Source organism: Haliotis asinina, chromosome 13 (assembly GCF_037392515.1).
Source record: "Haliotis asinina isolate JCU_RB_2024 chromosome 13, JCU_Hal_asi_v2, whole genome shotgun sequence".
Classification (NCBI taxonomy): domain Eukaryota; kingdom Metazoa; phylum Mollusca; class Gastropoda; order Lepetellida; family Haliotidae; genus Haliotis; species Haliotis asinina.
Window position 1 is genome coordinate 27,408,067 of NC_090292.1, and position 13,833 is coordinate 27,421,899.

Consider the following 13,833-nt stretch of genomic DNA (forward strand, 5'->3'; position numbering starts at 1 on the left):
TTTGACACTCATGCCTTATCAATAAACCAACGCTTTACAAATCGAACCTGGTGCTTAACACTATCAGGAAGCTCTACGGGGACTTAATGTCAGAGTGCATTGGTTTCTGTTCGTCACCTCCCATTTGGCCATCATCTGAATTATTTAACAAAGAGCTATAACAGTACTATGCTCTGTTCTTTGTGCCTATTTTCCGAAATCGATGTCAGATGATATGTTCTTATCGGAAACGTTTCTCCATTTGACATTTAGTCCTTTGAAGGTTGGATGGGCATCATTGAAAATCTCCCATCATGATGGAGTAAGATGGTCTGTTGCCTTTAAAAATACTTGTGGTGTATTTTTGCCAACGTTCGTAAGATAATCTCTGTGGACAACAGAGGGTTTCTTCAGAGGGTTTACCATCAGAGGACTTTAAAGTAGAGAAAACGACCCTGGCTTGAAAATGGGGCCACTTATATGCTGAACTGTATGCAACATAATAGGAATTATTTAATTATCGACTGTGCAGGACGCATAGGCGGTAAGGCATTAACAGCCAAAATGACCTTAGGGAGCTAGAAGGTTAAAGTTACACAATTTAACTTGTTCTGATTGATTAAAAAGGACACTTTTAAACAAACAAGCTTGTCATGTGTTTTATGTGGTCTATTGTGGGGCAGGACAGAAACGCCTAAACTGTTTTGTGAACTGCATAATTCATAATTCATAGGGCTACACATAACCACACCATTGTAATATCTTTTTCATATATTCCGAACAACGTTTATTTGACATGGTATGTTTTTGCAGGTCTCTTGTGAGCTGACTCATGATACCATACTTTGTAACCATTGATCTGTAATATAAATAAATTGTGTTAAAATAGTTTCTTGTTTTGGGTCTGAAGGCTCGCTTTATAAATTGTTATTTGTGCTGTCACAGGTTGTGTTTTCAAAGACATATACTCTTAAAAAAAGTAGGGGATCATCATTTTTTTGTTTGTTTAAGATTAAAAATAATTACTTTATTTATCGGAGTCAATGAATGTTGATATGATATAAATGAATGTTTTGAGAGTGCATCACCATTTGCACTTCCTTACAACCGTAGTTATTTGGAATGTAGTCGCTTTTGAAAGATGAATGTTTTGTGTCATTTAATTTGCATGTATACGATTTTCATTTTAAAACAAACGAGTGGAAACAAACCTAACAAATATGTGATGCAAGATGAGTGTCAAAATTATTATTCTAAGTGATTTCTCGACCTTCTTGAAAAAACCCGGCAGTCAAGAATGACACCCCATGCAAATGTATAGGGCTACATTATTGTGCACGTGCATATGATGCGTTGTGTTTAGGGGCGGTAATCGAGGGAAATGGTGGTGCGTTCATAAGATGTCTGTCCTTGAAACGTTTGTGAACGTTTACACTTCCTATCGAAACTGAAAGTTCATTATCCCCTACTTTTTTAAAGAGTATATAATATTGTAATGTGCATGTATATATATACATGTATAAAGTATATTCTCAATGTGAGTTTTTGCGACCTTGGGCTCGTCGTTATGTGGCTACGAGTAAGCCGAGGCAGCGTTTAGTGTTAGGGTCCATTTGAACAACACACTGTCGACAAAACTAAACTCCGACTACAAAATACACGTGTGACGTATTTCCAGTTTCTCTCAACATGATTTAGTCTATTGTTAAAGCAGAATCAGAACCCAGCTTCAAATTGATTTTCTCTCATATCAGTAAGTTTATAGACTACATGAGCCTGGAAACGGATTCTGTAATCTAAACATTTTGCGTTAAAGACATTAAAATGTTAATAACGTGATATTAAAACTCATCAAAATTGCAAGACTAATTAAAACTGCGTTAATGATTTTGTTATCAGCGAGTAAACATCATTTTAGTCGTTAGGGGAAAACGTTCAATATTTTATAACACAAAAAGCAAGAACGTCATGAAATGATGAACTTAAGGCTGTATAAAAAAAATAAAAACACATTTTTGTTAAAAGTAACTAGAGCGGCGGGACTTTTGATTTTTTTATAGAAAAAGTTGATGCGGGGGGAACACATGATTTTTTTCTCTCTCAGAAATACAGCTTGGGAAGTTTAGCACGTGCTAATGAGTTGTACATTTAGCCAATCTCGTTCTTACAGACACTCATTCTTATAGTGGACAAATAGATGATTGGGACGCAGCCAAGTCAAAATTATTTTTTTGATTGCAATAAAATATTGTTACGCTCACAAAAACAAAAGTGACGCCCCGATGTCCTAGAAACATTTCACTTCTGTTTATTTAGCCTTAACACCTCAAATAAATTACGCTCCAAAATTACGGTAACCAGACTCAAAAGAAACCAGTTGGAAATGAACAGTAGGAGGTATTTAACATTAATATCATCCTAGTATATACTCAAATATACCATCATGCTCCAAATTCAAACAGAGACCTGCGAAACACAAGTCACGTAAATAAAATAAAGTTTTTCGAATACAGTTTACAGACATCCTGGACCCAAGGCATTGTTATATCAATCAGTTCGGTATAAGCGTGTTCACCATCAACATATTTACCATATACCATAAACAATAATTGCATCTTTATTCTAGGTATAAGAGTTATATATTTGCTATGCAGATCAACCACTAATTTGAACTAAAGTTTGAACTTTTCGATACATCTTCATCTTCATACATGGTGCATGTCGAGTGCTTCTCGGGAATGTCTAAATTTTGCACACCCGGTTAAAGGAAAGCTTATATCTAGGACCTTTGAGGAAACATTTCAAGTGGAATTCGCGGTGGCTGAGCGGGTTAGACTGCTGGTTTTGTGTGCGATTAGGTGCTTAAACCTGAGTGTCTTCGTGCGAATCCCTGATGGGATTCACCCAAGCAAAAAGTACAAGAGTCTATACTTTACTAAGAAACTGTAATCCGAAATTATAACATATGTTACATTTGACCACTTTATAGTTCGTATTGTGGAATCTTTGACAAATATTGCTGTCACCTGGTTTTTATCAGCGATTCCTTTGAGTCCTTCCCATATCATGCTGAGCGTTTGCTGAGCCTCTTGGTACTTTTCGCCTCCTTTGGGCCAACCGTGGATGTGACAGATTTTCTGGAAGACAAGTCACAGGTTAGTAAGTGTGTAGGTTTTGTCCCTTTTATGTCCCTGGAACATGTGATCATGACTTTGAGTACATTCATACTGGACAGTCTAACTGGGTGGATGAATGTTCTTCGGTTTCACCAATGAAGTATCTGCAACAAACATAATGGCGCTACATCGGACACAAGAGAGCTTAACTGCACGGAGGGGCGGTGGTGTGGTCTAGTGGGAAAAGCGTTCGCTCGTCACGCCGTAAATACGCGTTCGATTCCTCTGGTGTTCTAGGGTATGATATTCCTGGAATATTGCTACAACTAAAACTAAACTCACTCGTCACTTTCACAGAGCAATCTATCTTAGCCGACTACAACCATTCTAGTATTGTAGTTGCTGACGATCTATTGACGTTGTTTATACTGTATTGTCTTGCATCTTAGACTTTAGTTTAGTTTTTAGTTACAAGCTAATTTTATATCTCTGTCTGTGATGTACAAGTACTTCACTGTTGATTGCCAACTTTTTTTTAGTTTCCAGTTTTATTGATCTTTAATGTGATAATTAATTGTTTTCGCCCTCTCATGGTTGAAATATTGCCGATGTGGCGGTTATCACTCACTCACTCACTCACCCACTCACTCACGCTCTCACTCACGCACTCACTCACTCACTCACGCTCTCACTCACTCACTCACTCACGCACTCACGCTCTCACTCACTCACTCACTCACTCACGCACTCACTCTCTCACTCACGCTCTCACTCACGCACTCACGCACTCACCCACTCTCACGCACTCACGATCTCACTCACTCACGCTCTCACGCTCTCACTCACTCACTCCCTCACGCTCTCACTCACTCACTCACGCACGCACTCACGCTCTCACTCACTCACCCACTCACTCAATCACGCTCTCACTCACTCACTCACGCACTCACGCTCTCACTCACTCACTCATGCTCTCACTCACTCACTCACTCACTCAATCACGCTCTCACTCACTCACTCACTCACTCACGCACTCACGCTCTCACTCACTCACTCATGCTCTCACTCACTCACTCACTCACTCACTCAATCACGCTCTCACTCACTCATTCACTCACGCTCTCACTCACTCACTCACTCACTCACTCACCCACTCACTCACTCACTCACTCACTCACTCACTCACTCACTCACGCACTCACTCACTCACTCACTCACTCACTCACTCACATACATGCCCGATACGTAACCATTAATTCCCATCAATGCCCCTTGCTCGGGTGTACAACAGCTCCAAATTTTCGCAAGGAAAGTTTTACAGCATATATTTTTTTCTGCACTGTGCTATCGTTATTCTGGAGCTGCGAATTGGATTTCTCAAGATATGCACCTATTTATTTACCGGTGTATAACCGGTATACCGATCGCGATGTATCAAAATACGCTTTAAAAAAAAATACTTGGTGCATTATTTGTATTTTATTATTATTTAGATTTATTTACATAAATACTGACATAACCATTTTGAAAATTGAAATATCCAAAACAAACACAAACAATTTTTGGCAATTTATGGTCTGCAATAATTTGGTTGTCGTTATGTCATTGTTCGACAAATGTTACCAAATGTCCCAAATGTTTCGATAATCGTTAATAATGATCTTGGCCGACATTTCAGTTGGAGCAAGTTGATGGCGCTTGTAGCCCAAGCTTGAGATAATAATAATGATAGTAATGATGATATCGTGAGTGTTACATTTCTTCAACAATGAATGAATGAGTGAATGAATGAATGAATGAATGAACGAATGAATGAATGGACATGTTTGAATGTTTCACCAATGAAATATTTTCGGGACTTCCTTCCCAGTTCACAAATACACACAGAATGAGAGACATATCTTGAGTGTCACACTTCGTCAGTAATATATGGCAATGAATGAATGAATGAATGAATGAATGAATGAATGAATGAATGAATGAATGAATGAAAATCATTCTGTGTTTCACCAATGTATCATTTCCGGGATCCCCTTCTTCATTATTCAACCGGACACAAGTTGAGAGACGGATCTTGAGTGTTACATTTCGTCAGTAATGTGGTCAGAAGTTCATCCCCGGTTTTCCCACTTGTCCAACGTCCGATGGCCGGTATCAGCACCGACCGCCCGACAGAAAGCTATTGTAAGTGCATTTATTAAGACGAAAGCCCATTTCCCATCACAGGACCAACGAACTGCTAAGCTGTGCTACATGTAACGTCAGAATCCCGCATTAGTTAATTCATACTTCCATCACCTCCACTTAGTGTGATACTCGCTCGAGACTGAATTACTAATAAATTGTCATGGGCATGAAGAGTATTTGGTTGAGGGCTCTGGATAGGAGGACGGGATGATTGGTTTCCTGTGGAATCTATTGTGAAGAATAAAGTCGTTCTGGTTCAGCAAACATTCCTGTTCCGTTTCCCATTTGGCTTGTGATGGGCAGTTCGAAGAGTGGACTCCACCACTTCATCACTTCATCACTTCATCACATTGTCAGTCCTGTTACTATGGCTTGGGGTAATATGATTCAGTTGTCTGAGGTTTTTGTATTATAGATATACTGACAGGAATTCATGGCGTGTGGTATTCACATCGCTAACTGCCTGCCCAGCCCGAGACCGGAAGCCAAATTTAGGTTCATATCCATTGGGGGATATACAGAGGTACTTAATGTCTGTGGCAAGGCTTTCTAAAACACTAATAATAACGGCGGTGACAATGATGGCGGAGAGGAAGAGGTATTTCGTGTTAGCGGTGTGGCATGGCTACTAAACATATAGACTTCACGACGACGGCGATTGAAATGCTGCTGCTGCTGATGATGATGGTGATGATGATGATGATGATGATGATGATGATGATGACGGTGTCGACAAAAAATCACGAAAGAAATGCAATGATGCATTAATCCTCGCAATTTTGTCTTTAAGACTGTTAATGCGACGTAAAGCAGTATTCACTCAGAATGACTGTTATGAACCCCGTGCGAGTACGAGACCGAGTGCTTTCATATTCTTATGAATTCACTTCAACACACTCGGTTGATACTATTCGTAATTGATTTAAACACATTTTATTCGAAGAAAAGGATTTGGCACAAGTTATCCAACTTATTGACGCCCTCTCTCAATATTTACAACAAATATATTTACATGAGAAACAGAGTAGATATACATGAGAGGTCTTGTGGTTGAGAAATATAACTGATTAGGATGAACAGAGAAATAGCTTAGTTTGATTGATGTAAAGATGCACATGTTTGAAGATACTCAGTTTTTCTTCTTCTTGGATTGCCACGTAAAATAAGACATATATATATAATTTAGACCACTTAATTTATCACTTATCACTTATATTGAAGTTTCTCTTTGTCTCTTTCATCATTTACAGAGGATGATCAGATAAGTTATTAAGTGGCCTCATTAAATGTGTGCTGATTGGATCATTCACACTGTGTTTACCCCTGGCCCCGATTTCTCGAAACAACTTAAGTCTGAGTTTTGACTTAAGTTCAAGTTTTTGCTCAAATTTGAGAAAACGCAGGCACATGCATTTTTCCGCAATGAACGGAAATCGGTATCAAACTAAAACGTAGTAGACAATCTGGGTTTGGTGGACAGATTTCTTTATTGCTTTGAACTCTTTTATTTAAAAAAATGCAGTTGAGTTAAAACTTCAGCTGTTTCAAATTGTCAAACTCAGATTGAGATTTGAGTGAAAACCTAAGTTTATTTCGAAAACTTGGGGCCTGTTATGCACGTCGAACGTTTTGCTTTTGAAGACTGTAATACAGACTTGCTATTTTCTGCCTTTCATATTTTGTATGTTTTTTATTCAGTAAAACATTTCAATTAAGTGCTTGATTTAATCATAGACTTGGCAAGCACCTCTTCTAAGACGCAAGCTGGTGGAATAAGCTTCTGGAGAGGAACACTTTTTAAGAATAGACTTCTTTATTGCCGTGGATGGAGCGTTTTGGACTAGCTTCGTACACCGTCATCAAGCAAAATGATGACCATTTGATGACGAAATGATGACCATTTGACGACGAAATGATGACCATTTGCTTCATTTCTACATCCATAGCAATAAAAAAGTTGTCTATCTTTAAAAATTATTCCTCTTTATCATACCAGCGTCTAAAATGCTACATAAGGAGTGAGTGAGTTGAGTTTTACGCCGCATTCAACAATATTCCAGCAATATGGCGGTGGTCTGTAAATATTCGAGTCTGGACCAGACAATCCAGTGATCAATAGCGTGGGCATCGATCTGCGCTATTGGGAACCGATGACTTGTGTCAACCAAGTCAGCTAGTGACCACCCGTTAGTCGCCTCTTACAACAAGCATGGTCGCACTACATAAGGAAGACTAAAAACATTAAAGAACAAAATACAGAGAGTGAGTTTTGTTTTACGACCGCCTTTAGATCCAGCAAGATCACATCGGGGGACGAGAGAATTCGGCTATGGAGGGACTACACATATGAGAATCGAACCCGTGACGAGAGAACGCTTTAACCAGTAGGCTACCGCCCGATGAAAATGTAGAATCCTCACAGAAGCAAATAAATATTTGTATTGGAACTTAGCTCCAATGATATTGCCGATTCGGAACGGCATATTTTTATTCATATAGGGATTTGTATTACAGATTCATCTGGGAAGAAAAGAAAAGTAATACGCTTCAGGGATTGCGAGGCAAAGTGTGTTATGTTGTGTTTATATCTAAATATAAATATAAAAAAAAAGAAAATATTTGCTTAAGTAAATTGCAACATGATGTCAGAAAGGGATTAGGATTTGGGAATTCGAATCCAACCCCCAATCTTTTACTTAGAGTAAACAATTTCTATGCGAGACAATACTCACGTTTATGGCCTCTTCAAAGTCTGATTTCTCGATTACTCCATCTTTGTTAGTATCTGAAAGACGACACAAGACATCATTACTTGTGCATATCGGCGTATATCTACGCCATATTCTGCGTAATCAGCAGTGGAATATACTATATAACAAAAGAAAGAATACCAAAGATGACTGGATTTGACAAAAGGAAAACACAAAACGAAAAACGCCGACATAACCTGACTGAAAATAGAAAATAGTCACCTAAATGCTAAAACATGGTCCAGAAAACAAATGTGAGTGAGGGAGTTTAGTTTTGCACCGCCTTTAAAGTAATATCGCGGCGGGTGACACCAGAAAGGGGCTTCACACGTTGCATCCATGTGTGGAAACGAACCCGGATTTACCACGTGACCGGCGTGATGTTGAATAACGCTAAACTCACTCATACTACAAACTCAAAATTTGGAGATCAGGGCCCCTTTTCACCAAGTTTTCTCGTAGCCATCGTGCCTCCTATACTGTAACACAGGAGCTACAGATGCTACGAGATCTTAGGCTTACGAGAGCTTTGTGAAACGGGGCCCTGATTGGGATGAAAACCTAAATCATCCTGGTGCTACGAATAACAACAAATATTAAACATTCCCCAGATAGTCACCGAGTCTAACACCGCTACTGACAGTAAGGGATAATGAACTTTCAATTTAGATAGGAAGTGTAAACGTTAACAAACGTTTCAAGGACATACATCTTATGAACGCACCAGTATTTCCCTCTATTACTACCCCAAAACACGCATGATATGCACGTGCACAACGCACTAGCCCTATACACGTGCATATGAGCCCATGGTTGATTTTGACGCTTTTCAAGAAGTTCGAGAAATCACTTAGAATATTAATTATGACACTTATCTTGCATTACACATTTGTTAGTGTTTGTTTCTCGTCGTTTGTTTTGAAATGAAAATCGTACACATGCAAATTACATGCCATTCACCAATCATCTTTCAAAAGCGACATACAAAACAACTACGGTTGCACGGAACTGCAAATGGTGATGCACTCTCAAAACATTCATTGACTCCGAAAAATCTTCTTAATATTTTCAATCGTAAATAAAAATATGAAGTTCAAATACTTGTTTTGGAAGAGTATAATTGAAATGACAATACGTTTGCATGAGATTGCCTGTACAATGTAGCTATGTACCCGTTTCTTCAAACTGTTCTTCAAACAATTTCGAGCCAAGCAAAATTGTAGCCATGTACCGGTACTGTTGTCAGTCGCCAGCGTGTTTCATTCATTCAGAATACTCTGTCTTGTTTGTAAAGATCGGCAACAAAACAACGATCGGACTATATAATTCATTTCTTGTCGTGAACATAGGTTATTTCTCTTGGATTCATTTCGGAAATGAAAAACAAACAGAATCCAGAACCGTAACCTAAATTCGCGGATAACCTTGATTCGTGGATCGCTATAATTATCATGTTATCTCGTATGACGTCACGAAGAGGTACCTCTGGTGTACACACAATGCTACGCCTCGCAGACAAAGTGTTCCAAATCTCTGTATTAAATGTGAAGACACTTAATCTAAATTGTCCGGCACTGGGATAAATAGCCCCAAATCACGAATGCTACGAATATCAAATTTTATTTTTACAAAATGTCAAGCAAAACAAAGCCCTTAGCTCCAACCTTCTCACTTCTCGTCGTCAAGTGTCCAACTCTTACTGGTGTGAGCTGTTGTATATAGTGATATAAAGTAGCCAAGTACGTAATCCACGAAACAAGGTGACGTCACATTTTGTGTGCACCCGAATGGTTGATGATTGGCTTCGGTAGGCATTCTTTTCATGAGTTCAATATTACACATTTTCAGTTTGTTGAATTAATAATAGTCAGTGAGTATAAGGTCATGCATTTAAAATTTGATGTTAACCGCGCTTCCTTTTTATCAGGAATTAAGGTTAAGCGAATGTACATGTTTCATATCATTTCTTGTTCAAGACAGGTAATGGAATACATAAACAAAGTTTTACATTGTGAACATTTGATTTTCGTGTGAAGTTCAGTTGTAATGTAAACGAACAAAATATCTAACAGTGTTTTCTTTTTATATATATATTTTTAAAGATTAGTAATGATGTACACTAATAATCAGGAAATGTTATTCATTTCTTGTTGTGGATATTTGTTATTCCTGTCGGTGCGTACATCTAAACAAACATAATATCTCGTGATAAAAATCAGAAAGGAAATCCACTCGGAAATATCAAAGCAGAAAACGGATAATATTGGTTATTTCTTGTTGAAGATGTGTACGAAAATGAATAACAAAAATGTCTATTTACAAAAATGTGTCATTTCTTGTTGGTGATCAGGACGAAATTCCATCAGTCTAAATAAACTTAGTCTCAGTATTTACCGTTACACGCCCAAACTGGGTCTGAGAAACCCTAGAACGAGGTCAGGTGAGGCAACCTGTGACATTGACCAATCAGAACACAGGTAACTAAATCGAAAAAGTTGACATCGCACATACATTTTTAACTTTAAACTCGAAAGGTTTGTACCCGAACGGTTCCGAATGCTATTTTCTACACGGTCCCTCCCAGGTGATGCACATGGCGTACCGCAACAGTCACTGAGAATAGCGTTTCGTCAATATTCCAGGACGTCAGCTTGCGGAAATATTAGCTTCACACACTGTGCCCATGTTTGGAATCGAACCCGGGTCATCGGCGAGACGAGTGAACGCTTTAACCTCTTCGCTACCCCACCGTTCCGCAAGAAAACAAGGGCAGCTGAGATCTTAGGGACTTAAATGTGTACATGCGAGTCTGTGTGAGCCATACTTTCTGTTTCACAGTTATTTATACCTGTATACGATTAGGAATTTGAATAGTGTCAAGGGCATCACGAGTGCTACTCTCCAAGCAGACCTGTTTCTCAATGCACATGAATCAGAATGTCTGGTCGGGTTGGCTGACTGGTTGATTGTTTCACTCTGCATGTGTTTCATATTCACATCTATGTATAAAGGTCCATAGTAACAAGAATCTCTGCACAAGCTTTCCATTTCCCAACAGTCAAATGCGTTTTCATGTCGATCAATATTGCCACAGTTCCAGTCTCTAGTAATGCGAAGATCGTACCGTGACTCGTGCCTAGTAGTTTTAGATCAAGGTTACAGCATCTAGGTCTCAGTAAAGCTGTGTAACAGTTTTACGGAAGACCTGTCGATGACATTTAAATGTACAAGGCATCAGTGGCGAAAATGGTGTGTCAAGTGCAATTCCATATTTTCACTTGTACCATGCGTTCCTGACCTTTTTCAACTCCTTTCACGTGCATATGAATTGTATTACAAATGGGTCATGACGAGCACGCCTTTCCGCGAATACCTGACGTAATCACTGATAATAATCCATAAACACATGCTCTCTGGCAGTATCTCCTGACGTCAATCACTAAACTGTTCCAGCTTCGAATATGTAGTCCGTTCATACCTATAGATATATACTCCAAAAGACGAGAATGTACTTTCAGTGGCCCATGCTCTTCGTAAGAGGCGACTAACGGGTGGAGAGGCTCGCTGACTCATCTCATCGGTTATTGATCACTGGATTGTCTGTTCCAGACTCGATTATTTACAGACTGCCCCTCCATATAGCTGGAGGAGTGACCGGTACCTATGACCCGACGCCTTTTGATTGAAAAATATCAACCTTGTCTGTACATAAAGTGTGGTCTTGAAAACACATCCAAATAACAAAGAAGTAAATCACATCTTACTACTTGCTAAAAGATTAACCTATATTTCAAGCCTTAAACAACAGAAAAATTGAAGAAAAAAATTTAAAAGTTTGCAATTACGAATATCATAATCGCTTTCTTATGTTCCAACACAAGGCCGAAGGTAACACTTGGTCTTTGTAGTGTTGATATTGAATACAAGTAAATAAACAGGGCAACGCTTCTCCACTATACAACTCTTGTTCTGATCGAATATGGCTGTTGGCTGTTAACAAGGCACTCTGGGACACTAAAGGATCCACATAATGCAAGCTAATGGCTCGTCCCTTCAACACGCCCATTTAATGTATATCATTTTCGGGCATTCTTCTCTTATGTCAGGTTATATAAAAGAGACGCTTTATCCTTTCAAAACAGTCATTATCTTCGATCGTGCACGTCCCCAGACAACATTGCCCGCAAGCGTTTCCGTAGGTTTGAATGTCTCCAATCACATGTCAATTATCGCTAGTTATCTCAAGTATAACCCCAGGCTGGAACAGAAGACTGGAAAAGTATGGTGAGTTGATGGAGCCATAATCACGCGGATCGAACGACAGTTTAGAAAGTTGCTATAATGACAGACATGATTGCTGGTTCTGTTGGTCCTTGTACCACCTGTGTTATGTTAGTTTGTTGAGAATAAGATTGTACACCAGCTAAAAACAAATAGTATTTTTCACCGTTTTCGTTTCCTTTCTCGTACTCTTGATTTTCAGATCATGAGCAGAATTGCTTTTTGTATGAATTGTATTAAGAATGGTACTATTTTCAAGAAAAAAATACACGTACATAGAATAGCGAGTGAGTTTACCTTTACGTCGCACTCAGCAATATTTCAGTTTCTGTACATAATCGAGTTTGGAGCAGACAATCCAGTGACTACCAGAATGGGCATCAATTGAGAACCGATGCCACATGTCAACCAAGTCAGCGAGCATGACCACCTGATCCCGTTAGTAATTCAAAACACGTCATGTGTATATTTGTCAAACCACACTTTTTAAGCAACGCTAAAGCTAACTAGATTTTTTCTTCTTTATGTCAAAACATACATTCTGTGCGTTGTTTTCAAGCCATACCATCTTACAAGTGATTACAGAAAACCTAACCTTGAGATAAACGAGCAATTAGCTAATTTAAGAAGGGAAAGTGAGTTGTGATTGGTTCGTTCAACTTCCCATGCGTAGACACCTGATTGGATAAAAAGCCAGCTAAGGGAGGTAATAAATTCATCGGAACTTATACCCTGGAGGTACCGAGGATCATGAGGTCGTGGACAGTTAGCAACCACTTAACTATCTCATCTTGCCACGTGTTTAGATGCATATTTCGAACACACCTGCCCATGGAGACAAGAGTGTTTCATGTACCCACTTGCAGTGTAGGTCAAGCCGGAAACCTGAGAGGCACTCGGGATTGAAGCGGCAGCGACTCCCCACGACCAGCGTCACTTAATCCTTCGTGTGACCTGACTGCTTTATGTGCAGGGTAATAAGCATCGGTTTTGTTTTCAAAATGTTCGTTTTCAACATAAAAATTTCGGAGGTGATTCTTAAGTACTCTTCTTACTTAGGTCAGTGTCTCAGTTTCACATATATTATTTACATGGGGAGCAAAGCAGATACTAGGAGCTACGGTTTTATGTTCCTCAAAGGACACCAGTGAGAAAACGCCCATGTGTTAAGAAGGTAATTTACCTTCTTACTAACAAACAAACAAAATGTTATTTACAAGGAGACGCAGTAGGTACTACCAACTGCGGTTTTATGTTCCTCATAATATAATTGGTAATGAGTGATAAAACGTCCTTGTTTTGAGAAGGTAAGTCTCCGACTTATAAGCAAACCAGCATGATTCTAACGCCTCTGGGTCCTGTTTCTCGCCGAATTTCTAACGCCTGTAACCAAAACAAAAGTTTTCCAAACGTCAAACACGTGGCCCATTTTACAGCAAAACACAACATGTAAAATTACAGTTCAAGTGTTCTGCATTTATATTACTTATATTTATTTACAAAAGGAATTTTTAAACAAA

General features: G+C 38.9%; 1 protein-coding gene across 1 annotated transcript in view; it reads right to left on the minus strand.

The window, feature by feature from the left end:
• The window catches only part of LOC137259912 (calexcitin-2-like), a 62,420-nt gene that overhangs the window by 9,723 nt on the left and 38,864 nt on the right, over positions 1-13,833 (minus strand). The window contains exons 2-3 of the mRNA XM_067797558.1: positions 8,015-8,067; positions 3,006-3,116 (exon numbers count right to left, since the gene is read on the minus strand). Of these exons, the coding sequence (XP_067653659.1) occupies positions 3,006-3,116; positions 8,015-8,067 (164 nt within the window). The remainder of the gene's footprint in view (positions 1-3,005; positions 3,117-8,014; positions 8,068-13,833) is intronic.